General features: G+C 40.5%; 2 protein-coding genes across 5 annotated transcripts in view; one reads left to right on the forward strand and one right to left on the reverse strand.

The window, feature by feature from the left end:
- Positions 1-10,437, reverse strand: part of LOC113412080 (uncharacterized) — a 27,763-nt gene extending 17,326 nt beyond the window's left edge. For 2 of the 3 annotated variants that reach the window (XM_026667484.2, XM_087955803.1), the window contains exons 1-4: positions 10,293-10,431; positions 4,303-4,410; positions 2,081-2,156; positions 994-1,150 (exon numbers count right to left, since the gene is read on the reverse strand). In XM_026667484.2, coding sequence (XP_026523269.2) covers positions 994-1,150; positions 2,081-2,156; positions 4,303-4,410; positions 10,293-10,329 — 378 coding nt within the window. In that variant the 5' untranslated portion in view covers positions 10,330-10,431. Of the gene's footprint in view, positions 1-993; positions 1,151-2,080; positions 2,157-4,302; positions 4,411-10,292 lie in introns of all 3 variants that reach the window. The other variant, XM_026667485.2, reaches the window with a different exon arrangement.
- GALK1 (galactokinase 1) lies at positions 10,113-26,641 on the forward strand. 2 transcript variants are annotated; one of them, XM_026667481.2, is made up of 9 exons: positions 10,113-10,482; positions 12,046-13,303; positions 15,718-15,907; positions 16,447-16,566; positions 18,431-18,566; positions 19,835-20,016; positions 20,508-20,658; positions 23,232-23,394; positions 25,117-26,641. In XM_026667481.2, exons 2-9 carry the CDS (start codon positions 12,872-12,874, stop codon positions 25,189-25,191), a joined length of 1,449 nt encoding a protein of 482 aa, XP_026523266.1. In that variant the 5' UTR covers positions 10,113-10,482; positions 12,046-12,871; the 3' UTR covers positions 25,192-26,641. The 2 variants fall into 2 exon arrangements, with proteins under 2 accessions (XP_026523266.1, XP_026523268.1); XM_026667483.2 differs by lacking the exon at positions 12,046-13,303 and having other exon boundaries at positions 10,152-10,482.
- Positions 26,642-26,716: the final 75 nt, after the last annotated feature.

A 26,716-nucleotide genomic window follows, 5' to 3' on the forward strand; every position in this document is an offset into this window, starting at 1 on the left:
ATATAATTAGATTAAATAATGTCTGACTGCAGCTGTGCGTCGGAGGAAAAGCAAAGATCACTGATGCAAAGATATCTACACCATTTGTATATGGTATTGTTGTCGGCACCAAGTGCTGAAACGGCAGCACCGGAAATCGGAAGAGCAGCTCCCCGGTGCGCCACCTGGTGTTCCGGTTTCTGGCGTGCATGCACGTGGCAAAGACCATCTGGCCGGCGCCTGCATGTGCCAGAACCCAGGACAGCAACGGGCAATGGCTGGCGTGCCCGGAGAGATGGCTGTGCATGCCATTTCCGGCATGTGTGCCATAGGTTCGCCATCGCGGGTATATGGAATGGCAGAACATAAAGCAAAACAAAATGGATGTTAGCACAGCAGAAATGTCAAAATGAAACATTGACATTTTGTAATTCAACACACTGAAATGAACTGGAATGGGTCATTTCGTATCCAGGAAGCGCCAGATCTTTGTAGACAAAAGAAAAGCATAGGCAAAATACTGTAGTTGTTATTATCATTAAGAAAAGCAAGTCAAATTCAGTATTCAGATGCAACGCTAAAATGATAGACTTATCCCAGTTGGAATCATAAGGCTAGAAGAAAGTGTGGAGGTCTTCCAGTTCAACCCCTGACTTTGTATTGTTGAAGTCCAAGGCAATCAATGTTACAATGACACAAATCTATTCTCCAACCACATAAGTACACTTTTCAAAACCTTGTCGACACCCAACCCCCAAATCATACTAATTATAGGAGATAAAAATTTCAGCATCAGAATCATAGATTCCAACATTGGATCCAGTCATGTGATGGCTTGTATTACAATGGCATCGCCCTACAACAGAAATTGTAGTTCCATTTGCATTCATAAATTAAAGATTTTACCTTTAAGTAGTGTTCAAGCTCAGGCCTCAAGCAAAGAGACAAAGACACAAATCAAAATGTGGTCGTTATTCAAATTATCTTCTGAATTCCTCTGGATTATTTAATCACCTCAAGCAGCCTGGGAGTTCTGATGAGCTGCTGAACAGCAACTGCTAATAACTTCCCATTCAAAGCCAGACGCAGGAAGTACCGCCCTCTTCCTTGGGCGGTCAGCACCTTCTCACAAGAACTCGTTTTCTCAACCATCATGGACAGAAGGGTCTTACTACAAGTGGAAAAGTTCTTGTTAACACGGTCTCTGCTACTGAGTATTTTAAAATGTTGTTTCAATGTTGTTAGAATGGGTACAAAATAATACAGGCAGTCCTCACTTAATGACGGCAACTGAGATCAGCAACTTCACTGCTGTGTGATGCTGCCGTAAAACATGACATCACATGACCATGTCTACTTACAGTGGCAGTTGCAACAATTCCAACTGCCATCATTAGGCAAATCCTGCACAGTTGCAGCGTCCCGTGATCACATGATTGGCATTTGTGACCTCCTGCCAGCTTCTCCATTGACTTTGCTTGTCAGAAGCCAGCAGAGAAGATTGCAAATGGTGATCATGTGAGGGTGGGATGCCGCAACTGTCATAACTACAAGCCGTTACCAAGCACCCAATTTGAGATCATGTGACTGTAGAGATTCTGCACTACGAGGAATAGTTGTAAGTCCCCTTATTCGAATGGTCGCTGAACAAGTGGTCACTGAATGAGGATTACTTGTATGTGCCTTCCATGAATTCTTTCCCTGATACAAGTCAGAGCATTTTAGCAGCTGGGAATTCCTCATCAAAAGAAAACGTTTCACCCCACTGTTCATTAAAATTATGTCGAAACATATAAAATAACAAAAACCACAATTTCTCCATGCCTAATTCAAAAGCAGTTATGGGTACAGTGTCCATGAAACCTTGTAATAAGCATGAGAGGTATTAAATTAGAGCATCTCTGACTTGCTATTTCCTAACGGTACTCTTCCAATATGGGACTACAACTCCTCCAGCAGACAGGAAACTGCATTGGATGTGAACAATAGAAAGAAATCAAGTCTGGGAACTTTGAGTTAAAATTGCCACAGGGAAAGAACAAAACCCAATATTCTGAGTTCCTTTTTACAGCATCGTAAAAGGCTCCAAGAGGCCACCTACCTGTGCTGGGTCTCCTGCTGCGGAAGCTGCTCTAGCCAGTGCCAATAGTCCTTCCTCTTGAACCCCAGAACTGGCTCTGAAGAGGACAAAAGGCCATCCTTTAGCAAGAAGGGTAAGACTGGGAGATGACCATATCCCTTAGCTAAACACCAGCAGTACAACTTTTTATCATCTGATAAAGAGATAGTTATCAGGGGTGGGATTCAGTTTTTTTAACAACCAGTTCTGTGGGCGTGGCTTAGTTGGTGGGTGTGGCTTGGTGGTCATGTGACTTGGTGGGCGTGGCCAACTCAACATCACTCATGTCAAGGGGGTGCTTCTCCTCTCCTGGCCTCTCATGACAGTGGGGATGCTGCAACGGTCATAAGTGTGAAAAATGGTCATAAGTCACTTTTTTCAGTGCCATTGTAACTTTGAATGGTCACTAAATGAACTGTTGTAAGTCAAGGATTACCTGTACAAAAATACAAAAAGCTTCTTTGCTTGCAAAAAGCTGCCCTAAGTGCCAATCATTAGATTAAAAATACCTACAAGCCAGAGTTACAAATCAGGCAGGGTGCCAGAGCACCTTGAGGAATAAAAATAATTAAAATGCAGTGATAACTATCAAGCAGCCATCTCTTGCTCGTAAAGTGAAATCCTTTAGCAGAGAGGTTATTTAAGCTCTCCAGAAAAAGCACACCCAGGAAAAGCAATCACTTAAAGATACCAGCTGGTCTCACTCACTTCACAAGATATCCTAAGGAAATCCTGCAGATTTAAGGAAACGTCACATGCCCTCCAGAAAGGCAGTTAAAAAAAATCATTGGCAAGCTTGCATCCTGCCTCTTGGAAGTATACCCCCAAAAGGACAGTGCCAGATAGTACTAAAGCAGTGAAGGAAGACCCCCTCCCCAGATAGAAAAAGAAACCATGAGGCAGGAAAAAAATCAAACACAATACAAATAATTAAATCACAACAGTAGCTGTTGCTTGTTGAAGCTGAATAGGGAAAATTATCCCATAAATAACCACAGGATTAAACATCACCAAGCACAGAATTAGTCTTCATCAAAAACCATTTTTTGACCAAAACTCAGAAAGGATATGTAAACTCACGTTTGAATGTCAATCTTTCTAGCTAGCCAAGAAGCCTTGCTGAATGTCACTCATCTTGGTTCCCTATCACTAAAAGCTTTGCTTCATTATTCAATTATTTCTTCAAAGTGCTGATTGTCCAGGGAAGTATTTCCTCCCAACAGCAGTGTAAAAATCTTAAAACAACCCTTCCCCTTTAAGAAAGTCAAGCCCCAGAAGCTCCAAAGACAGGAAGTCTAGGCGTACTGGCAAGAATGTAATAAGGGTGGAAAAAAAACAAAAGGAGATTGCTTCTAACTACCGGTTCTCCAATGAACTGCTTAGAAAGTTAACAAGGGGTTCTATAGAACAGGACAGAACCGGTAGAATCCCACCCCTGATAGTTATTTTAGCAGACCTACAATTAGATGCTATCTTAGATTCTGAGTGCTGTTGCAGAGAATGACCTGGTGTATTTTGTGCAGACATCAATGTTTTGTGTCTTCCCCAATTGCAAAGAAGTGTTTATTATTTAAAAACAATTTTGAGGGTCTTTTGCACAAATTACCATTTGACCACCCACATTTATATATTGTTGAAACCTGCAAGACATGAACTTTATAAATGTTACATGCAACTTACCTTGATGCAAGAGTTTCCTAATGGTGCCATATATGCTTAGCAAACTCTCTATATTTTACAGAACTGTTGTGGTCTGAATCCTGAAAAATATTGAATCTATAATACATAGATTAAATCTGTAACATACTGTACATACAAAAAATCCTCATTTGAATTTTGGCTGGCTGAGGAATTCTGGTATTTGAAGCCCACAAGTTTTAAAGTTACCAAATTTGGAGACCCTTGGTCCAAAGGATGACTTCTTATATCCTTTCTAATTCATTACCTTACACTCTTTCTAATCCATTAGTAGAATGTAAAAAAACCATGTGCGTAGCCAGTGGTTGTTAAAGTCCAATACAAAATAATTTGGTGTTGCAGACTTCATACTGAGGCAAATATTTTTGGATCCATGTTTTCCTTTTCCATTTTAAGACTAATCTTGTCTCATTGGCATGACTTTCTGTAAGTCATGCCTTCAAAACCAACAAACGTCTCAAGTATATTTCTCAATATTAAGCTATGGAGCAAAAAGAGGTACTCACGTTTTAATCCTTTCCGAAGAATCATTTCCAGGATCTCACAAAAGGATTGTAAATGTGGACAGGTATCTGTGTAAGGACTATTGCTTTCCTGAAAGTTGAGAATGCACACTGCAAGAAAATAGAATGTATAAACTGAATTTCAAATGGAAAAGAATAGATCTAAAAATATTTGTCTCAGTATGGAGTCTGACTAGCATGAACAATACCAAATACAGACTGACTTGCATGAGCAGTTTCAAATGCAATTTCAAATGTAGGCTGCAATAACAGAAGTTAAAATAACTCTGGGCAAAATCCTTTTTTGAAATACAATACTGTACATACTGATTTTTGGGACAAACCTTTTTTCTCATTTCATACAGTAAAAATGTTAATACATTATTTTAATTATTTAAAACCCATTCTTTCGCTTCAGTGTAATGGCTTCACTGAACTCTTAACCAGGGGTGGGATTCTACCTGGTCGCACTGGTTCTATAGAATTGGTTGTTACAATTCTGTAGTTTGGAGAACCAGCAAATTGCACCATTGGCTGGCCCCTCCCCTCCCCGCCCAGTCACTCCTTACCTGGCATCCAACTTGCCTGCCTTGTGCCTTTGCCTCATTTTTGGTAAGTTGCTATTTTTCCTTCCCCCCCAACCATCAGCTGTTCTGACTATCAGCTGTGTCGGGAGATTTAGATTAGCTAGAAAGCAAGAAATCATTGGATTTCTTGCTTTCTAGCTAATCTAAAAGCAGAGCTGAACCTTCCTAGCTTCTATTTTTTGGTGCAGACTCAGGTAGCAGTTTGCAGAAAGATAGATCTCTGAGTGAATCTGTGATTCTGGGAGCAACTCAATCTGCCTGCCTGCTTTGCCTGATTTTGAGTAAAAGTTTCTTTTTTAAAATAAAAAATTCAATATTTACATAAATATTTACAATATTTACATACAAGCCACACCCATACAAGTCACATGACCAAGCCAGGCCCAATCAGCAAGCCGTGCCCAGCCAGTCACATGACCACCAAGCCACAACCACAAATTAGGCCACGCCCACAGAACCGGTTGTTAAGAAATCTGAATCCCACTCCTGCTCTTAACACTGGGAATAAAAAGAGATCTCTTAAACCTGACTGAAAGTTTAGGCAATTTTATAGATGATATGGTACAGAAATGTCATGCTGTTTCCACCAGCAATTTAGGCATAGCAAACGAGGACAAGTAAGTTTGAAATAAATTACAACATATAGCAAATCAAGCAATCATATGTTTATCTGAAAGAAATAATTTGGAGTTTCCAGTTGCAAAACATTAATTGTTGGCTGAGACACATAGGAAATCAATAGATTAAAGCAGATTAAACAGATTAAATCAAGTGATTTATTTATTTAAATTGTGCTGGGCACACCTACTTAGATGCAATTCTCATTATACTCAGTAAGGCTCAATTTTTCTGAGGAAGTAGGCATATAATTTAACTTCCTTCTCTCTTTCTGCTTTAATTTTAATTAGTAACTAGTACCTCCACTGGAAATGTTCTAAAGGTGGCTGTCTCCCCTTTTAATTGATTTGCACACAAAGGCTAATTTATAATATTCACTGTGTTTGTAAATGCTTTTGCTACTTTGGGCCAATAAAAGCAGGAAAGAAATATTTAATATAAATAAGAATTTGTGTAAAAAGTCATCGACTATGGGCTTGGTTGGGCAAATATTGACTGTCCTTGAATGCATGTTCCACCCATCAAGCCCATTGACCATCTTGGGAAAGAAATTTCCTTCCACATTTTTGTTTATTATATGGAATAACAGTACTGTATAACAGATCCTGTGTCTTTTTCTGTTCTATAAAGATGACAACTGTACTTATTTGCATATTTATCATATAATAATTATCTCACCTTTTTCCAAAATGTTCAACATGGTACATTGTGGTACATGTGATTACACAGAGTTATTGTATCTGGGCTGTCAAAGTCTGGGTCATTACTAGATGGTAGCAGAGAAATACAGAAGACTAATTCGTTGCTGCTATCTAATGATCATTCTGATTTCTACAGTCCAGGGATCTTCAGAACAACCCTGCAAGGAACACCCAGGGATAAATAGCTTAAGACGGCACAAGAAAGTGTGCTGATTATAAAATGGAAGCTCATTAATATAATCCCAACTGCTTAGTATTCAGTTTCTTATATGAAATGAATTTGCAGGAATAGTCTGCAATATCTGGCTTTATGTAAAATGCTGGGATAACATGGATTCACTGTATGAGTAATTCTGACAAGATTGCAAGAAACAATGATTAAAAACCATAGGCTCCATTATCATTATCAGCCATTCAGTCATGTCAGATCCTCAGCAACTCTGTGGATGAGCACTCTCCACGCTCCTCTGCCTCACGCTGCCTCCTTCAGATCCACCATGGTCATCCTGCTGTCATGCTTTATAGGGTCCAGTCAAAGGGTACTAGGGTGGCTCCTTCTTCTTTTTCCACAGATCACTTCCAGCATGATTGATTTTTTGAGTGAGTCAACTCACACGACAGCCTTTGTTTCGTGATCTTGGCTTCAGGTGATATTTTTCGTGAGGTTCAGTCTAGGATTTGCTTGTTACTTTTGCAGTTCATGGGAGGTGTAATAGATGTCTCCAGCACTGCAGTTCAAAAGTGCCCACCCTTCTTCTATCTGCCTTTTTCAGAGCCCAAGTTTTGCATCCATAAGTAGGAACTGGAAAAATTATTGCATTAACTAGTCTGCATTTGGTTGGGAACCTGATGTCTTTAGTCTTCTAGACGTTATTCATGGTGGACATTGTAGTTCTTTCAAATATTATATATCTTTCTGATCTCAGGGCTGCAGTCATCATGTTGGTCGAGTTTAGAGCCCAGGAAAATGAATTCCTTTACTGTTTCGATGGTCTCATTGTCAATCTGCACTCTAACCTCTGTGTTCTCTGCAATTGTCATTATCTTTGTTTTCTTGATGTTATGGTGCAGTCCAAATTTTTCACTTTCATCTTTGACTCAAAGCCAATCCAGATTCTTCTTCCTTTCCATTGAGCAATGTTATATCATCTGCATATTGGAGGATGTTGATATTCCTACCACCAATTTTAATTCCAATGGCAGATTCCTCCAAATGTGCATTTTTTTTGTTTTGTTTTTTGTTTTCCCAAATTTTGTTCTGTTGTACTTTACTAATTTATTTGATTCTTTTGGTTAGTTTTTATTGTTTTTTATTTTCTGTTTTAAATATCGTTTTACATTGTGTAAGCCACCTCAAGTCGCCATGGGCGAATAGGCGGCAATATAAATTAAATAAATAAATATCTCATAACTATTATAACTAGGCTCCATCATAACTAAAATTAAAAGTTCACTTTATCCACTATCACACTCATTTATATGCTTATAGGCACTGTTGTTACATTTATCCTTCCCTGTACATTTTAATGGTGTAAAGTCCACCTAAGGCCCAGCTAAATTATTTCTAAATCCCACCAGTGGCATACATACTACTTACTGAGAATTATCTGGGCTAGATTATAGTGCAGTGTATTGTATGCCTATGTGGTTATGTTTATTCATCAAATTTAGAAACTACCCATCTCCCTGCTAGAGCTCTGGGTGGTATGTAAATAAAATATGAAAACATAGCTGAATAAAAAAAAATAGAGACAAGGAGAGCAAACTTTAAGATTAAAAGGTAAATAAAAGTGGGGGTGGGGAAGACCATCCCAGTGTCTCCTCTGTGAGCCCTAAGTGAGGTGGCAGGGCCAGATCTTTATACTTTTGAAAGACCAGGGGAGTGGGGGGTCTGCCTTGCCTCAAGGAGTGGGGAGGAGAAGGGCAGTGGGCAACAGCAGAGAAAGCATTCTTCCTGGACCTTGCCAGTTGGAATTCTTTAACTGACAAGCTCCGCAGCGTATAAATTCCCTGCCTGACCAGGTGGGATGGATTGATGTGATGGGGCTAAGATGGCTCCATAAGTGATCTGCTCCCATGCCATGAAGAGTTTTAAATGTCATAATCAGCACCTTGAATTGGATCTGGAAGCAAACTGTCACCCCAATGCAGCTTCACGCAGCAAAGGTGTCGCATGCACTGATTTTTGGTGCCCAAGATTGCTCATGCAGCCACATTTTTGTATCAGCTGAAATTTCCGGATACTTTTCAAGGGTAGCCTCATGTAGAGCACATTGCAATAGTCCAGAGTATAAGTGACCGAACAAGAGATGACCAGGGCAGGAGTGACCAAGAGGCAAGCTTCCCTGTCCTGGAAAAGGCATTACTGGTGCACAACATGAAGCTGAAGAAAAGTCCTACTGGCCATAAATGAAACATGCTTTTCAAAGAGGAGCTGTTAGTCCAAGAGGTCCCCCAAATAACAAGTGTATGGTTTGTGTTGTCAGGCCATTCAGTACTGTAAAGGTAAACCATGGTTCAAAACCATGGGTTAGTGTGTTATGTGAATGCAGGCAAAAAAGAAAAAAGAAAAAAAAAGACAATTGCAATAAAATCCTCTACACGTCTACTGAAGTAAATCCCACTCAGGTAGGGGCATGCAAGAAGAGCTTAAAGAAAAAGGATAAGGAACCCCATAAGACAAATCATTAAATGAGGAAGAAAAAACTTATAAACAAAGTCATCATTTTAAAAATCCCTCATATGTCACTGCAAAAGATAGTAATATGGGGAGATCTGTAATCTATGAAGTTTTTATGTCTTGAGACAAAAACTAGACATAATTATACAAGTTGTTCATACAAGTGACAGCCACTACAGAAATTAAGGTGTATTTTTCATGATAGTGTTGCATATATTTCTTACAATATATTGATAAATTAAATTGTTAATTTCACAATTTCAGACATTTAAAAAGTCAGCGTTACATCATGCAAACCAGTTTATACTAGTGTGATTCGAGAAATAAAATGGTAAAACATAGTGCTTCTAGGAAAAAATACTTTGCACACACATACAGGCTACAATCCTACATATTTTGCTTTGGAAGAAATCCTATAGCATATAAGAGGGTTTACATTTGGGTAGATCTTTGTACTGTGGTTTTTTCCCTTTCTTTCTACAGAAAAGGAGCAATGACAACTTCTGTATTTGCATTTTTTTTCCTCTGTGGGCTAGCCAGTAATTATCTAAATATAAAAAATGAGATTTGGGCTGGAAAAAAACAACTATGTTTGTGGCTTGACAAAAACACAATCCCCTATTTTCTTACTGATGGTTATCAACAACCAGCAGAAAATAGCACATTAAAAATAAAGGGTGACACAAAGACAGTAAGAAATTACCGGTATTAGTTATTCCACACACATCTTTTTCTTTGTGCATCAAAAATGGCTACAGCTATGGACAGGTCATTAAATGAAGTAACCCAATATGAGAACTAAAAAATATTTTTAGCTAGCAGGACTCTGGAGGTGACAAAACTCAAAAGTGGGTATGTATCTTCCCTGCATCTTCATACAGTAGTAACAAAGTAGTAGCAAACATGAAATTGTCTCTTCTATGTATCCTCATGTGTGAGGGACACCTGTCCCTCTAATATAATCTTATCAAGTTTTCATTACTGGATGTGTGTGTGTGTGAGAGAGAGAGCCCTGGATTTGACTATAAAATGTCCCAACCCCAGCATTTATCCTGCACACTCTGCTTGGACTTCTGGTGATCGGTTTTCCTGATTCCATCTACTTTTAAACTGGAACCTTAGAAATCCAATCTTAAACTACTACTACAAGGAAAGGAGAGTTCTGTAATCACTTGAACGTGGGGAGCGGAGAACACGTGTCCGGTTGGGAGGTACCAATCTTCTCGCACAGAACCAACTCCTTTCATGACCTGCCATCTCTACGGCGCATTTCTTCACCGTGACAGCTGGATGACCCATCAGAGCCACGCTCCATTTAAGCCCCAAATGCTACGAAGGAAGGCTGTTCTCCAACACTTCGTTTTCAATGCTCTCGCATTACCCGTCGCGAACCTCTCTCTCTCTCACCTTTCAGAGCGCCCAGGAGCGGCTCTTTCCCACTCATCCTAGTGTGCTTTGCTCGGCTCTGCTTTCCCCAGACTCCGGATCAGCCCAAGAGTCCCGGATTCAGGCTCCGTTCCCGCCTCCGCCCGATGGAAACTGTCCGAGAGTGACTTTTCTTCGTCCAAACACCCGGCTGCAGGCAAAACTCTGGAAGGTACCATTCTTCCAGCGAGACGGGGGGGGGGAGCGGTCTTCGGGCCGGCCCAGTCGAATTTGCCGGGGTTTGGAAAGAGGTGAAAATAAGCTCCAAAAATTCAATTTGTATCCTCCTCCCAGATATGATGGGTGTCGTTAGACTTTCCGGGATAATTAATTCTTCTCCCATCCCTTTCGCTTGGATCCGGCGTTGATGTTTTGTCCCATCGCCGGTCTCCAGGATTCGGTTGTTGTTCAGTGAAGTCTCCTTTATACGCAGCGAAAGCTTGAGAGCCCAGCCAAGTGGCAAAATGTACTAACCGACGTTGGCTCATTTCGAAAGCTAAAGCGAGACCCAACGTGGATCAAGTTAATCCTTGAATGGGAAACCCCTCAGGAAATTTAAGGCTGTGTAAGCAGAGTCAGTTCAAGAGACTGGAGTTGCCCCTAAATCACATGGATTGAACAATGCCACCTTCTGCCAAAATGCAAGATTTAACTTTTTAGAATCATTCTGAAGGAAAAGCAGCATTGGTACCCCTGCTCTCCCCCAAAACTTTGACAGCTAAGCCAGTGCCTTACTTGGCCTTGGTTGTTTCTCCGTGTCATGTAAAATATTTTATTTTATTTATTGTATTTGTTTGTCAAGCATGTATAAGATAACAAGATAAAGTATGAACATAAAAAAGAACAAAGGAAATAAATACAGATAAATGGGGACAGTAAGACAGGGACTATAAGCACACTGGTGCACTGATGCACGCCCCCTTTAAGGACCTGTTAAGAATGGGGAGAGTATGTGGGTATATGCATAATTTTGTATTTATTTTGTATTTATTTAATTTTGTATTTATTTTGTATTGTCATGTTTATGAAGTGTATATTAGAGGTGGAGACCCTTTGAGAGCTGTATGCAACAAAATTTCATTTTAATGTATGCCAATTAGTGTACATTCAAATTAAAGTAGAATAAGAAGTGGAGGAAACATCTTTGAAGATGGCAAGGGTAAATCTTATTTTTTTAAAAAACCAACAACCCTGCATAGATGTGTCCATGAGGTCAACAGAAATCAAACTTCACTTGAATATTTTACAGGATATTAATACATCATGATTAATACATCATCTTGATGCTTGTGGCTAATGTGCTTGTTAAATACCTTCCTTGTCTTTGAATGCAGCTCTTTTGAGGCCAGCTTGTTTTCAATCAGTCACAAATTCTGGAAAGGAATATGGCTTGAGAACTACAGGAAGGAGGCCACCAATAACCATTTTTAACCCCTATGAGTGCTAACTGCCACGTACACAGCATAAGTTGCCTGCCAAGTTTGGCAGGTTTTTCTTCATAGCGATAACTATTCTACAGAGGTTAAGTAGACATCCAGCCTTACTCCTGTGTGTAATCAGATTCCTTCCTTGTTCACAAATGTTCTTTTTTCAATTGCATTTTAGAGTTGAGCCCTGCACATGGGTATTTAGCATAGGAGTGTTATGGCACCTTGCTTCTCCTGAGTGTTTTATTTTCTTTTTTGCTGTTATTAACTCCCCTATATTTCATTGTATAATTTTATAAATCTTTTAGAACATAGTATCAACATCTGAAAAGATAAGGAAGAGGGAAATTGTCATGGAAAAACAAGAAGAATCTTCCCCAAATTCAGAAGGAAGTTCCAACCTCAAATTGGTATAGGAAAGAACACCAATAAATAGATAATAACTGATCCAAAGATCAAACAAAGATGGGTGAAATATACTGAAATTCTATATATTAGGAGTGTCAACATCCAAGATATCTTAGAAAGTAATCACATGAACTTGTACTACTAGAATATAAAAAGTGTTGAACTTTGGAGAAAACATTTGGTATACCGTGGATAGACAAAAAAAACAAATGGATCATAAAACAAGTCAGCCCAGAATTCACATTAAAAGCACAAATGACTAGGACCAAATTATATTTTGGACCTATTAAAGGAAGACTCAGTTCCCTAGAAAAATCTCTTGTGACGGGAAGCTGAAAAGAAAGCGGGCAAAGAGCAGCAAGGTGAATAGACACAATGACAATGGTGGTCTATGCTATTTTGAGGACAGATCATCCTGGAGAAGATCATTTATGTGGTTGGTAAGGAACAGTACTGACTTAACGGTGTGCATACATCAAATGATTTTGCAAATTCTGAAAGCATTTTCTGCTCAGGTTATTATGGTAGGTAGTTAACTTGAACTTTTCCAAGGTATTTTTGCTAGTTAATTAGTAATTGGTAGAAGAGGGTTTTGTTTTCTTTGCATTTTTGTTTGTTTATGCTTCATCCTTCAAATAACATTAACTGAGAACTAACCAATCATTACTTACGCAAACCACAGCAAAGCCTTTTGCGTGTGTGTATGTGTAGATTTGCACTCCCCAAATGCCAGCACACTACTTTGGAGCGGGGATAAACAGCGCAGAGAAACCCAAGAAAGCAAAGGCAAGAATTGAAGTTGCACAGCGACCCCTACAGGACACGAAGGAGCTGTGCTGGCGGAGCAAGGAGCTGGACGCCAGAGCTAGGCATGCCTTGATCAGAACGCGGATGCAGCCGCGCGTCTGCGCAGTTCTTCGCTCCTCTTTTTCCGGAGACGGTAGTTTCAGCGCTGGAACCTGCGATTTGCAAAAGTGGATCGGGGTCATGGAAAAAGGGAGAGACTCCAACCCAGTGGGGACGTTACTAGCAGCCGCTCGGAAAGTGTACAAAAGGGTTTATGGCGGGGAAGACCCTAAAATTGCAGTGTCGGCGCCCGGAAGGGTAAATTTGATCGGAGAGCACACCGATTACAATCAAGGTTTCGTGCTACCTATGGTAAGGAAGCAATGCCGGGCAGAAAAATCAAGATAACTTCGGCTGTGCTTCTTTCTTCCAGTTTTATGGGGATTTTTCAAAGACATCTCGGGGAAATTCCTTCATGTTGACTTCATCGATGTAGAGGAGGAGAATTAAAAAAGTCGTTTCTGCCATGAAGATACTAATATTGTTCCTAAATATGGGAATGCCGGTATTTAGAGATATTTTTGGGGGGTCAATGGTAGGCAAAGCTGCTGAAGATTATCATTGAAGACTTGGCTCATTTCAGAAATGTTTCTGATCTCTTCCACGTCCAGCAGAGTTAAGCCTGGTTGGATTGCAAAACGTGGAGTTAAATATTCACTAACTATAAAATAGCAAATGTTAAGCTACTTTTTCCAAGTTATGCTTTCATTACCCTGACATAGTATGAATTCAAAGGCAAATTATTCCATAAAAAGTTGAATTTTATATCTAAACATTATGGTTTCCTGTTACAAAATGTTTACTGGATGAAGACATTTCTCTAAAAATTTGGCAAGAAGTAAAATTCCCTGAGTGTGAAAATGCTGTTCTGACAACACCCTAAGATATTCACTGAATATAATTTCTTGAAATAACTCCAAAATATTCATGAGTACAAACAACACACTTGAATTAACCTGGGACTAGGTTTACACAGCACATTCTATTAAAATATAATTTTATTATTTATAGTTCTCTACAGTATAGTTTGTTATACTATATGTGAAGTGGTTTCTTTTTTTCTCCTTTATTGAATCTGTTTGCATCTACAAATGATTCTTAAGACGTTAGAAGTTAAAGGGAAAGCAAAGCTAACTTTTGGAATGCCTATATTAATGTCATGCTAAAACTCCACTCTTAAATCCCAAAATATCTTTGATCTTCATCTTTGCTTCACCATTCTCTCCTAATTAAAATTATTCTTTCTAAAGAGGTTCTATTCTTTCTGTCTCTGCCCATAGACTTGGAAGTTCAACCCACTAGATGTATTGAACTATAATGACCGTTGGATAATAAAAATCTCACCCCGATCCTAAAGAAGTACAGATGGTGTAATTGCATATTCCTTCTCTGTTTTTCCATGGGACTTCATTCTAAATTGGAAGCCACTTATTTCTTTGTATTCTACAAGATATCCTATACAGTGGTGGCAATTTGTGAAAGTATGAATAACAACAGATTCCATCCAGTGTGATGAAAGCAGATTTCTATATGTGTGCTGTAAGATTTCTACCACATCTCCAAATTTACTTTCTTACCGTACCATTTTCTGCAGCTCTGATCTGAGGATGTCTGGTGGCTGAATTAATCCAAATGCCTTAGGTCAGGGGTCCCCAACCGCCGGTCCGCGGACCGGTACCGGTACAAGCCTTACCGGGCCGCTGGTTGTTGGCGCCGCCATCTTTTTGGTAAAAGTGCTTCCGGTGAGCTTTTCCGGTAGAAAGCTCACCGGAAGCACTTTTCATCAAAGATGGAGCGCTTCGGTGAGCTTTTCCGGTAGAAAGCCATTTCTACCCGAAAAGCTCACCGAAGCGCTGGCGCCGCCATCTTTTGACGAAAAAGTGCTCCCGTGAGGTCACCGGAAGCACTTTTTCGCCAAAAAAGATGGTGCCCAGTTGATGCCGGTACCGGGCCGTGGCGCCCAGCTGATGCCGGTACCGGGCCGCGGCGTCGAAAAGGTTGGGGATCACTGCCTTAGGTCATCAAACACATTGAACCCCAGACTCATCACACTGGCTGAGTTTGCACAATATCAAGCCATAGATTAGCCAGGGGTGATGTGTGAAGTCAGCAATTGTGTATTTTGGGAAACACATCAGTGAATAGGCATACTCAATGTTTCTAAGCTCTTTATTGGAGAAATCATTACAAATCAAAAGGCTTTTCTCCATTATAATAATTAACCTTAGTGACCAAAATTGAAAACCTCAGGAAGAGTAATTCTGCTGCTTCTATATCTACACTCCTTTCTTATTCCTCATCCTCATTTCTATTCATTCCTGGGCTCCTCTGCATGTCTGTTTCCTAGTATGATTTGATTGCTTATTGTACCGTAGGACTATCATTAAGTGTTGTACTTTATGATTCCCGAGGAATGTATCTTTTATTTATACTGAGAGTATTTGCACCAAGGCAAATTCCTTGTGTGTCCAACCACACTTGGCCAATAAAGAATTCTATTCTATTTATAAGGGAGGAAGAAAATGCAAAAAGCGTTTCTTAGGAACCTTGCCCATCTTTTGTATTTAGTTACACTGGACATGACATATTGTACGCCAGATGTTGCAGAACCACAATCCTTAGCAGTCCCAGTCTGTGGTGGAGGGCACTGAGAGTTGTAGTTCATCAACTGCTGGAAAATCAGTTGATTTTCCACTGCTACCCTATTCAGTGCTCTCTTTCTTTAGGCCATACAGATGAGAACAGTCGTGGTTGGGAGTCCAAGGGAAGATGGAATAATATCCATAACTACAACTGCAGAGGAAGCGGAAGAGCCTAAAACTCTGCAGTTTTCAGTTCCAAGGGAAGGTGTTTCCTTGAAACCCGGAGAACCTCACTGGGCTAATTATGTAAAAGGGGTTATCCAGCATTACAAAGGTAAGATCCAAAATCAATCTAAGATTGAGGTTCGGCAGTTGGAGCATCTGTAAGAAGGGAGTAAAGAAACATTAGCAGGCAAAGCTGCTGAAGATCCAGTCAAAGTTCTTCAGCTTCAACAATCCAGTCAAAATTCTGTCCTTTCCCCAAGTGACTCCCTCACCACAGAGTCTCTTTGGCAGGAATGAGGTGATGAAAGTCTATAACATAACATTATTCAATAGAGGGATTGAAATATTCCTTGTCTCCTCATCCTGAGTAGGGCTTTAGGAAGATTTTCCTACCAAATCTCCCTCACAGAATGCTAAACTGGTTGCCGTATAATCCATTAACTGGGTCCCCATCACCCACAAAGACAAGATAGCATTGGAATAGGCAATTCCAGCCAGTGTCTTTGACCCCTCCACTTAAAGCATCTTTCTCAAACTCTTGACAGATTTTTAGTTAAATGTGATGCTTTTCAGAATAGTCCATTTAATTACAATTATTTGTGGGGTGTGCCTTGAATTATGTTGTGCTACTTTTCTGTTTCATTATAGCTGGCCCTCTCCCAGGCTTTGATGTTGTGATAGAGAGTAATGTACCAATAGGTGGTGGTCTCTCAAGTTCAGCCTCCTTAGAAGTGGCCATGTACACCTTCCTGCAGCAACTCTCTCCTGGTAAGAATTATACTATGCCTATGATGAAACAGCAGATTATTACTTGCATTCTCCATAAAGCAAGTGAAGTGCTAACTGGATAGGAAGGAAGTTATTTTTCCTTCTTTTCCATCACTTTAACTTGCCCCACCATCAACTGCCTGTCTTCTTTCAATCCTTCTCTTTTAAAGTCCTTCCTTCCTTCCTTCCTTCCTTCCTTCCTTCCTTCCTTCCTTCCTTCCTTCCTTCCTTCCTTCCTTCCTTCCTTCCTTCTTTCTTTCTTTCTTTCTTTCTTTCTTTCTTTCTTTCTTTCTTTCTTTCTTTCTTTCTTTCTTTCTTTCTGGATTGAAAGAAGAGGCAGTTGATAGTGGGGCAAATTAAAGTGATGGAAAAGGAAACAATTGTGAAAGAGAAAAAGAAGCTCTTGTAACAAGCTAATCAATCATTCATTAAATAAACATAGAAGGTGCATTTTGGTTTTCCTATCTCCTGTGTTTTCCATCAATTCAGGGTAATTGTTACTGTTTTAGCTAACTAATCCAAATTAAAAGAGAGAGAGGGAGGGAGGGAGAGAGAGAGAGAAGAGAGAGAAGAGAGAGAGAGAGAGAGAGAGAGAATATAAGGCTTTATTTCTCAATCCCCAATCTTAATCTACCAGGAGAAGAATTTAAAAGAACACTTGACCACTTTAGGGTGCCAACAGTGACATTTGAAATATATTTATTTACCCTCAAAATAACTATAGCAAAGTATTAGGATAAAGGAACTGGTTTCAACACATCCAGCTTTATTGGGAATTCTGAGACTGAAGATGATCCACCTGGAGAACAGCCATGTTGGGGAAAGTTAGGGGCTGAGGGGCAAAATCCAGATAATGAGATGGAAGTAAATAATGTTTCCTGCCTTTCTTTGCCACAATCAACCAACTAAAGTAGCCCTTTAGAAGCCTGGTCTAGGATATATTTTTCAACCTGAAATTTCTACTCCCTTTTTGTTAGCTAAATGAGACTGAGGTTGACCACACAGCTGAAGATTTTTTGTAAAGATGTGCTGCAATCCCTGGAAATTCCAAATTTCAAATACTCTGCCAAATTAGAAAGCTGCTACCACTCAGGGAAGACCACACCAGGCTAGATGGAGAAAGACTAACTTTTATAGGTTCTGGGGTTCTCTTTTTCAAGCACCTGCATGATCACCGTTAAAAACAAAATAGTGAATTAGAATTTACTTAATGGATGACCCTCTAAGGCAGGGCTGTCAAACTCGCCACGTCATGTTGCCATTCTGTAATGTTTCGTGACATTTTCCCCCTTCGCAGAGCTGGAGTGGGTGTGGCCTGCGTGTGATGCATCCGGCCCATGGGCTGCCATTTTGACAACCCTGCTCTAAGGCATTAATCATCGTTTACAAAGCACAGTAGCTGAATTCACACAATGTATCAAGGGTTCTTGGACAGCAACTATCCCTCCTGGGAGGAGGGTTCAAGCAAGGAATCAGGCTGGATTCACTATATAAACACAAGAGGGTGAGGTCTCATCTCCCCTATTGCCTTGGAGCTTTATCTGCTCATTCCCAGATGAGATTGGCCACTCTGGAGAGATTTCTGTGTAATAGGCAGAGAACAATAAAGTTGGAACATGGAACATGATTTTCTTGGCCATACCCATTGTAAAGATCTCAAACCCTTGAAAACAAGCACTAGAAGGCTGAACTTTTTATACATCTGCACATTATGTATAATGTATCATATATGTATATGTATCACATATATACATCTGCACATATATGTATATGTACCATCAAAAAAAATTATATTTGGCCCTCTTTCCCTTATATGGAAATAAAGTACTAAATTGTCAATGGATATTTTTCTTCTTTGATACAGATGACAGGGATCCAGTTAATAAGGCACTGGTGTGCCAGAAAGCGGAACACACCTTTGCAATGATGCCTTGTGGTATCATGGACCAATTTATCTCCGTGATGGGGAAGGAAGGACATGCCTTGCTGATAGACTGCAGGTCAGAATGTGGCAATAAGTTGTTCTCTTGTAACTTCTTCCATCTACATCGAGAGATCATGTCCCCACAGATCAGTTATCTCATCTGATTAAGTTAACAGTATTCAGAAGAGAAGAAGGATAATGATGCTCTGTTAAAAAAAAAAACTTCCCGTAAAGTATTTATGGAATAAAATTCTCAAAGGGCATTCAGATAACCCTTCAACCTTAAGCCCTGGGTAAGTTGCTGAGGCTGGGGATGGAGCTGTATACGGTACTGTGTATTCACACTAACTTTCAGTTGTCTGAGTCTGGGCCCATAACCAGTGTTGAGGTATTCCCCGTTAGGAGAATGAGTGTACTCATTTATGTCCTTTAAGTTGACAGTTAATACCCAATGTTTTAATGCAGGGGTCCCCAACCACCGGTCCACGGACCGGTACCGGTCCGTGGAACAAGTCCTACCGGGCCGCTGGCTTGCTGGGCGCCGCCATCTTGTTTTGATGAAAAAGTGCTTCCGGTGAGCTTTTCCGGGTAGAAAGCCATTTCTACCCGGAAAAGCTCACCGGAAGCGCTGGGCGGCGCCATCTTGTTTTGATGAAAAAGTGCCGGTGAGCTTTTCCGGATAGAAAGCCATTTCTACCGGAAAAGCTCACCACCCCCATCTTGTTTTGATGAAAAGCTTTTCGGTGAAGCCATTTCTCCGGAAAAGCTCACTGAAGCACGCCGCCATCTTGTTTTGATGAAAAAGTGCTTCGGTGAGCTTTTCCGGTAGAAAGCCATTTCTACCCGGAAAAGCTCACCGAAGCGCTGGCGCCGCCATCTTGTTTTGATGAAAAAGTGCTTCCGGTGAGCTCACCGGGAAGCACTTTTCACCGAAAGCTCACGCTGCGCATCTGTTTGATGAAAGTGCGTGAGCCAGCTGACTTTCATCAAAAAGATGGCGCCCTGTCGGTACCGGGCCGCGCCATAAAAAAGGTTGGGGATACCGGGCCGCGGCGTAAAAAAGGTTGGGGATCACTGTTTTAATGGATATATGAATATTTTTATAGAAGATTAGAAATTGTTAGAATGTAATGCATACCCCTCATGTACAATTTAGAATTCAGAATGCAGGTTTAAAGTTTAAAGCATTGAATTTTTAAAGTTGTTTTATGTGGACAATGTACTTTGGTTTATAATGACAGCTCTTTTCGGTATTATGTATAAATAACTAAACCCAGTAACCACCTCTACTAGGTCCTATAGGATGATTTCGTGTGATCTAATTATGTCTTCTTGTAATTCAAGGTCCTTGGAAACTCGCCTGGTCCCTTTGACTGACCCAGACTTAGTTGTTCTCATCACCAACTCCAATGTACGACATACTTTGACAGGCAGCGAGTATCCCACACGTCGGCGTCAGTGCGAAGAGGCAGCGAAGATGCTGGGAAAGGCAAGCCTGAGAGAAGCCAGCATGTCAGACTTAGAGGGTAAACATTATTTGGGAAAAAGGGGTCGGTGGGGGTGCATGTCAGCCTCCATCCTTCAGAACATCTGAAGTTTTGTACAGCTGTTACAGAGCAAGGGGAGATGGAAAGGAGAGGGGCAATTGACATATTGGGCATGCATGTAGATCTCGTATAGCACAATTTGGACTGATAACTCAGTCATTAAACAAAGTAATTGCTAAGAGAAACAGTGTGATTGGCTTATGATCTTACTTCGGCTTGCCTTTGCTTTACAGATCGGGAAAAGTCATAAATGTTAGCATATTTTAAAGTTACTTTTTCATGGCTGTTGTTAACTGCAAACCGTCATTGAACAAAGCAGTTGCTAAAGGAGGATTATTACCTGTACTATCATACAGGAGGAGACAGAAAGCATATGGGAAGCTCAAAACTTTCCATTTGGGGATCATTTTTAACCTTTGAGCCCTGATTGAATCTTGTTTCATTTTGTTTCTCTCTCTCTCTTTCTCCAGAGTCCAGGAGCCTCCTGAGTAAGGAGATGTACAGGCGAGCCAGGCATGTGATCGGAGAGATTGAACGCACATCTAGGGCAGCCGAGGCCCTGGAGGCCAAGGATTATAAGAGGTTTGGAAAGCTGATGGTAGAGAGCCACAATTCCTTACGGTAAGGCCACAGTCTGAAGCTGATATACAGTCTAGGTCAGTGATGGCTAACCTTTTCAGCACCGAGTCCCCAAAGCGTGCACGCGCATCCCCAAAGGCAATGCACATGCATCCCCCACACATACGGTGCCCTCCCGCGCATGCATGCTTGTCCTCCACGCAAGTGCCCTGCCCGCACGCATGTGTGCGAGACCCGCGCATGCACTGCATGTCCCCGCATGTTAGGAATCTGTCCACCAGTTAGTTGGGTTGGCAATATATAAACCAACAAAGTATGTTTGTAGCTTTAAGACAAAATCACTGTATTGATTTATACTATATTCTGATTGGTTGATTATATTGCAAATTACCATAAGAGGGAGCTAGAGATCATAGCTTGCTCTCTCTGACATTCTGTCTCTCTGACATTCTGTTGCTATCTAAGGTTCTCTGTTGTATTTTTGCTGTGCTTATACTTTGATATTTTTGTTTACTGTAAATGACAAAGGCAACTGGTAAGAAGACTTTGTAATTGGATATTCTTTGGACTGTTAAACATATATGACCTGGACCATTTATTGGACTGTGCTATTTCTTAAAGTAAACTTTAACTCAGTTTAGTGTATCTGTGTGTGGCTGGATAATTATTCATAACTACTCTCATAAACGTTTCCGTGTGCATATCCTTGTTACTCAAGGGTTATTCTGTACATATCATAACACCGTGCATGAGTGTTCATTCCCACGCGTGTGCCCCACCCCCCTGTGCATACTCAGCAGAGACCCGAAGACCAGCTGGCTGGTAGGAGGCACACGCATATGTGTGGCGGAGCTGAGAGAGGGGTCTGTGTACCACCTCTGACACGTGTGCCATAGGTTTGGCATCACAGGTCTAGGTTATTCCTTTTGTATTTATTTTTAATTAACATTTTTAGAATCAAAGGACCATTTTTGAAATTTCCACGTAAAGATTTCCCTGTATGTATGTGTAGATTGGATGTACAACGAAGCTATTTACTGCAGAAGATCAGCACAACTTACAGGTAGTTCTCGACTTACAACAGTTCACTTAGTAAACGTTCAAAATTACAACGGCACTGAAAAAAAAGTTATTTATGACCCTTTTTCACACTTATGGCCATTGTAGCATCCCCATGGTCACATGATTTACATTTGGATGCTTGACAACTGACTCACTTTTATGACGGTTGCAATGTCCCGGGGTCCTGTGATCCCCATTTGCAACCTTCTGACAAGCAAAGTCAATGGGGAAACCAGATTCACTTAACCATGTTACTAACTTAACAACTGCAGTGATTCACTTAAGTGTGGCAAGAAAAGTCATAAAATCAAAATTCATTTATCAAATGTATCACTTAGCAACATAAATTTTGGCCTCAATTGTGGTCATAAGTTGAGGACAACTTGTACATCTATAGCATCTCTTTGGTTTCACAGAATTAAGAACGCCTTAATGTAGACCTACTATTTTTCATTCCTTTTATATTCCAAATTACTGTTTTTTGTATATCGCCAGATGGACCCATAAACACAATCTGTCATGCCTTTGGCCAGAAAAGACACATTTTTAAATAAGACAGAGAAAGTGTGAACTAAATTATCAGCCTTAATCATACTTATTCCATATGGGGCATTTCTTCCTAAGAGTAAATGAAGTCAGTTTGGCGTATCACATTCTTTTCCATATCCCTTCAACAAAGATTTACATGCAGTGTAATGACATAGAATAGGGGTCCCCAACCTGTGGCCTAATCTCCACCAGGCCGTGTGAGTAGTCAGTGTGCGCGCATGGCCCCACCTGCATGAGAGTCGCTGCGAGCATCACGGGCGATCGTGGTCCGACTCACACAAATGTCGTTGCAAGTGGTCGTGGCCCCACTTGTGCTGGGTGGTTGCAGTCCCACTTGTGCAAGCCTTGTGGGCACTTGAAGTCCCACTCATGTGAGCATCACTGCAAACATTGCACACGCTTGTGCACATGCACGCACATGCACCTGCTCCTCCCACAAAATCATTCCCTCCTCTCCCTGTCCTCCCACTCCAGGCCACCAACTCTGAAAGGTTGGGGAATTCTGACATAGAATTTGTGCATTGCAAGTGATATACTTTAATGCAGGGGTGGGCAATTAATTGCCCCAAGAGGCTACATGAGAAATTGAGACTGTTGGGGAGAGCTGAACTATTAGCGGGTGTGATGCACAAAGGTCAACTGGAAAAAAAATAGCAGTAACCTTCAAAATAAAAGCAATCAGTTGTATTGTGTGCATAGTGTACACTTATTTACATCTGATTTCTAATTTCTGATTGACCTCATGCGGGCTGGATGGAAACAGCCAAAGAGCTGAATGTGTCTCAAGGCTGTAAAATGCCCAGGTCTGCTTTAATGTATCCCAAGATGAAAATTAAGTACATCTGTAGTACCATCCTATGTCTATTGATTGGTTCTACTCTTAAGTCCTAACCATTTCCCACCTTCCCCCTTTATGGGTAGCTTCCTTCCTTCCATATAATTGATAATTAGTGGGTTTTTTCCCTCTTTTTTGTTTAAAAATCACCTATTTTTCCTCCCTTCAGGGATGACTATGAAGTTAGTTGTCCAGAACTAGATGAACTGGTAGCTGCTGCCATGGAAGTTCCTGGAGTTTATGGTAGCAGAATGACTGGTGGCGGTTTTGGAGGTTGCACTGTCACTCTTCTTGAATCTGGAGCCGCAGAAAAAGTTCTGAAACATATCAAGGTATGTGGTTGATCGGGCTGCAAGAGTGGATTTGCTGGTACAGTTCTCTCATTTACAGAAGAGGCAAGCAGAACATCATTTTAACATCAGCTTTTTCTTCTTGGATTCTATGCTTAGTTCTTCTAGATAAAATTCTGATATGTTTATCAGTAAATTTCATTCGTGAATCCAGACCTATTTTTCTTCCTGGCTGTCTTTGGTGGTCTAATTCCTCACTGTAAATCTAAGAACAGTTTTAAGGATCTGAAGTCATTCCTTGAAACGAAATCCTAACCCTAACCCTGCCTCTCTGAGCCATAACCTGCCCCTAGTGTATTGGCTTATGTGCCTGCTTATTCCTGAGATGATCCCAGCAGCAAGAAACAGACTTCAAGCATATCCTTCTGGATCCTGAATTCCTAACATCTTCCTTTTCTCCTCTGCCTGTCTCCAGCCACGGATGATAATATTCCACTGCTACACCCTCCACCTGTCTCCTTTTCTCTCTCAAGTTCTGCTGTACCATGCACCATGTTCTCACACATCAGCATTAAGAAAAATACTCAATCTTGGATTCTCTCCTCCCCCCCACCCTTCCCAGTTACTCCCCATTGCAAACCACATTTGTCCAGGACTATCATATTTCAGTCCATACTGGAATGAAACACCCTAATTTTGTTCTGTAAATAGGCCAAAACTGCATACATAAAATGGTCCACACATGGAATATTTTTTTTAGATCCCTACCATAATGACATTAATTGCAAAGGGAAGCATTTGTATGTCTTTAGAGCAGGGGTGTTCCAATTTGACTGCTGTAAGACTTGTGGACTTCAACTCCCAGAATTCTTCCTGCAGTCATGTTAGCTCAGGGATTCTGGGAGTTGAAGTCCACAAGCCTTAAAGCTGTCAAGTTTGAAGACCCTTGCTTTAGAGGAATGAAGTACAGTAGAAAGCGCCTGTGTGAGAGAAAGAAAGATTTTAACAGTATTTAGCATGGGTAGATGAATTTAGTTCTGAGGAGAAAAGTCTGTGCTGGGGAGCATAGAAATTGTCTTGGTCTACTTGCTACTTATCTTCCCACCGTTTCTCTGTTAAGAGCGGTTTCTTTCTGTTGCTATTAGAACTGTTGTTGTTTGAATAAAAAGGCTTCCATCCAGACACAGGCAATCTGCCTCCTTCTGGGTGTTTCAATTTCTTGACTTTGGCAGTTTTGCCTACAGCAGATAGAAGACCAGAACATTTGGAAGAACATTTGCCCAGTCCTGGCTTAAATGTACATTATCAGCACATGTTTTCTGTTGCTAAATTTGCTGTTTGGGCAAACTCAAATGCTTGCTGATAATGTCTTCGGGTATTTTTCCCCCCCTCCTTTCAATTGTGTCCGATTATTGGAAATTGCTTGAATAAGTCTTTGCAATTTTCTTGGCGTGGTTTTTCAGAAGTGGTTTGTCCTTGTCTGCTTCCTGCGTCCGAAAGTGAGTAGCCCAAGGTCAGTCAGCTGGCATTGTGCCTAAGGCAGTATTGGAACTTACAGTTTCCCACTTTCTAGCCTGATGCCTTGCCCACTACACCAGAATGGTTCTTGTCTTTGGCTTACCTCTTAATAATTGCCCTCCATCTGATATACAGCCATCTGATATGCCCCACGTCAGACTTCCACACTTGTGAAATTTTTCTCCTGATGTACTTTGTGTCCCTTCAGATAATTATATATCATGGTTTTTTGCTTTTATCGATTAGGAGAAATACAGCAGGACAGTGACATTCTATTTCACAAAACCCGCTGATGGATCTAAAGCACACCTCCTGTCTTGAAAACTCTTCCAGCTGGTCTGTAGCATTCACTAAGAAAAGTGATAAGAAAAGCATGACGCTTGGGGACAGCTTCCCTGGGACATTATTCGCTTGGAGCAAAGATTTGACTTTTTCCATAAAAGAAGTAAAGTAAGTGAAAACCTACATGTACACACAGGTGTTTTTTTCTTTTAGCCAAGAGCCCAAAAGGGATTTTTGTCTGATTTATAAGACGGTTTGGTGCACACGATTTCTTTTTCAGTGAAACACTGTGATGAGTTTGGTTAAACGCTCTTGATTTTTGCATACAGTTTTCTGTGATAAGTTCCTTCAACAACCTGGATGGAAATACTGAGGCTGAGAAAGTCTGGCGTAAACTCCACAGCTCCAAAACAATTCCTTTTTATTTTCCCAAGCAGAGACTAATCATGGAAATAGGCTTTCTGCTTTACATTGTGCTCTAAATATTGCTTCTATCCTTTCTTTCCTGCTTATCCATTTATGAGCCATCTCCCAGTAATGAATTATCCACTAAACATATCTTGAATAGAGCCACTTTGTGATGAGTTTCTCTATTGCATTTGATATTATCATTAGTTACTGTCAAGGATGGGCTAATGCGAGATAATACCCCCAACCCATATAATTGGTATAGCTAGGTGTTGTGGTAGTGACAACTGTAGTCAGTTACACTGAAGTCAAAATAAAAGAAGCATCATAATATCTATGAGATAAAATGATTGTAATGCAAAGATGTAAGATGTGTTGTTTGTATGATGTCATGATTCATTTATCATTTGTCTCTCCTCTCTCTGCCCCAACTCTGATCCAGTGGACATACATAATCTAAATTAAAGAAAATTTACAGTAATGATAGCTTTTCTGTCAACTTTCAAAACGACTTCGGCTGAAGCCATATTTCCTTTTCTTCATTTCTTACATGCCACATATATGGGAGGGGAGGGGGATCTACAGGATGTGGGATATTTTCCTCCATTGTGGCCAGACATAACAGCAATAAGATCCATGTGAATGTGAACCAAGGTCATCTCAGCGAGCGCCTGAGGGAGCAGCCGAACAGCCTGCCATCTACCTGATTGGTTAATGTGACCTGTGACATAAAGGGGGAGAGGATTGATGTCTATTCTTTCTTCTGGGTTTCATTTAGAGTTGGTTTCACATTTCAATGTGCCGATATGATGTGCCCAATAAAATGGATCTTTGAGAAAAGCTACAGCTTCAGAATCCTGACTTGATTGGGACCCTTACTCGCAACCATGACACTTTCTTTCAATGAAATGAATGATTGTCACCTTAAAGTAATTGGCTGTGTTCCCTTGTATGAAACCTTCATGTGGTTAATTGATTTTCATTTTAGTGTGATTGTGATCCAGCCGTGATTTGTAAAGCTCAGTTTATTGTACCAATGTTATGCATAAACACAATGTCTTAATAAACCAGGGTTAAACATGTCATGGATTAGTAATATGTAAACCAGCCAATACTTGTTTAACATCAACTGTTTACTAGCCAGATTTTAAATTAT

The sequence above is a fragment of the Notechis scutatus genome, chromosome 2, assembly GCF_049901735.1.
Source record: "Notechis scutatus isolate UNSWTSFEM ecotype Mainland chromosome 2, rNotScu1.2, whole genome shotgun sequence".
NCBI lineage: Eukaryota > Metazoa > Chordata > Lepidosauria > Squamata > Elapidae > Notechis > Notechis scutatus.